Raw genomic sequence first — 2,271 nt, 5'->3', positions numbered from 1 at the left:
TCCGACACAGACATTAGAAATCATTGCAGTATCGCGACTAAATAAACACCTGTCCCTATAAATCTAATTGTTTTCTGGCCCCAAGTTAATGCGCTCTTCATAGATCGACAGAAATATGCATCTTTACAATAAGGTATCCTATACTTAACTTTCCTGTTATAAAAACACAGTTTCCACGAAATTAGGTACAAAAACTTTAGGAAAAATAGATTTACCTTTTTAGATTTTGATATTATTGCATATTTTGTACTTGGGAGCTCAATACTTGAAAACAGCCGAAGACATTAATCCATACCTTAGATATATTTTATTCATTACTGGTATATGCCTAATTTATTATACTCAACGATAAGTTCTGTAATATATCTATTTTCAGTTTTCATTTTCAGTATAAAAAAATATTCATCGACATTCTTGTCTTAACAGTTCTGAGTGAGTGGAAAATAATCAGTATTTCCTTTCTCTTTTACATTACACAAAAACGATTCTTCTGCTCTCCAGTGGCCAAGCCAATGGTTCAGATTCCTTCCCAGCTGAAGCCTAAAAGGAAGGGGCTCAGCCCTGATAAAAAGGCTCCACCAACTGTTTTTTTTTTCTGATGTGGCAGCAGGAGACGATCCCCCAGGAATTCAAAGACGCTCCCATAATCACCTGTATAAGCGCAAAGGAAACCGCTAGGCCTAAGACAACCACCTGGTATATCCTTGCTGTCAATCGCAGGAAAGACACTCGCCAGATTCCTACTGAACCGCCTCACAACGCACCTTGACCAGGGACTCCTGCCAGAAAGCCAGTGTGGACTCCGAAAAGAACGTGGGACCATCGACATGGTGTTTGCTGCGAGGCAGCTACAAGAGAAATGTCAAGAGCAAAACGCCGACCTCTTATCCATGTACGTCGACTTGACAAAGGGTTTTGATATTATCAGCAGAGAAGACTTGTGTAAGGTAATGGCCAAGTACAGATGCACGAGAAAATATATATCCATGGTGCAGCTTTTCCACGACGGCATGCAGGCACGAGTCCAGGTCAGTGAAGAGACATCTGAGTCATTCCCAGTAACCAATGGCGTCAAGCAGGGTTGTGTTCTGGCACCTACACGGTTCAGTCTATTGTTATCCACTATGTTGACAAATGCTTTCAGAGACGGATATGTTGGAGTCGGCAACAGTTACCGTAGAGATGGAAAACTATTCAACCCAAAGAAGATTCAAGTGAAAACCAAAGTTATGACAGACTCCATCAGGGCATTCTTATTTTCTGATCACTGCGCCCTCAACACTGGCTCAGAGTTCAACCTGCAACGCAGGGTTGACAAGTTCTCCAACTCCTGCACAAGCTTCGGTCTCACCGTCAGTACCAAGAAGACTGAAGTTCTACATCAGCCGGCCCCTGGAAAGTCTTATGTTGAACCCAACATCACCGTCAACGGCCAAAAACTCAACGAAGTGAACAGCTCCACCAACCTTGGCAGCACACTGTCACAGATCGTCACTTTTGACGACGAAGTGAACCTCCGCATTGCCAGAGCCAGCTCAACTTTCGGCAGACTGTCTGGCATCCAGACCAAACTTAAGGTCTACAGGGCAGTTTTGTTCCCCACATTACTTTACGCATGCGAAACGTGGACAGTGTACCAACGAAACGCCAAGAAGCTGAACCAGTTTCATACAAGTGTCAGGAAAATCCACAACAAGTGGCACGACTGGGTTCCAGACACTGAGGTACTCACTCAAGCAGGTCTACCCAGCATCCACACCATCCTGATGCAGTCTCAGCTACGCTGGGCGGGACATGTTGTACGCATGCCAGACCACCGGCTGCCTAAGAGACTCTTCTATGGCTAGCTACAGAAAGGACAGCGATCCCACGGAGGTGAGAAGAAACGCTTCAAAGACAATATGAAAGCTGCATTGAAAGTGTTAAACATAAACTCTGATTCCTGGGAGCAAACAGCAAGCGATCGAGTCACTTGGCGTGCCTCCGTGAACAAAGGCTCTATGTTGTGCGAATCTAGCAGGACAGCAGCTGAAGAGCTTAAAAGGCAAACCAGAAAAGTGTGTGCCACTAACCCTCCTGGAGATGTCTCACTCATCGATTGTCCCTTATGCAAACGAACATTCCGTGCCAGGATTGGCCTCATCAGCCACCTGCGCACTCACAGAATAGAACCTGCCCCTCCAACCCTCTGATGACTAGAGTGGTCCTCGTCGCCTTGACGGACGAACAACACAACACAAACACACATTATAAAACATCTTTTCCGTCATC

At 45.1% G+C, this 2,271-nt stretch overlaps 1 protein-coding gene across 1 annotated transcript; it reads left to right on the top strand.

The window, feature by feature from the left end:
- Window positions 1–827: 827 nt before the first annotated feature.
- Window positions 828–1,847, top strand: LOC149770969 (uncharacterized). The gene has a single exon (XM_089948925.1). The coding sequence runs from the start codon at window positions 828–830 to the stop codon at window positions 1,845–1,847; it is 1,020 nt and encodes a 339-aa protein (XP_089805051.1).
- Window positions 1,848–2,271: the final 424 nt, after the last annotated feature.

Source organism: Sinohyriopsis cumingii, unplaced genomic scaffold, assembly GCF_028554795.1.
Source record: "Sinohyriopsis cumingii isolate HCF-2022 unplaced genomic scaffold, ASM2855479v2 utg002171l, whole genome shotgun sequence".
NCBI lineage: Eukaryota > Metazoa > Mollusca > Bivalvia > Unionida > Unionidae > Sinohyriopsis > Sinohyriopsis cumingii.
The sequence above is the reverse complement of the archived record's forward strand: the minus strand, read 5'-3'. Positions and strand labels throughout refer to the sequence as shown.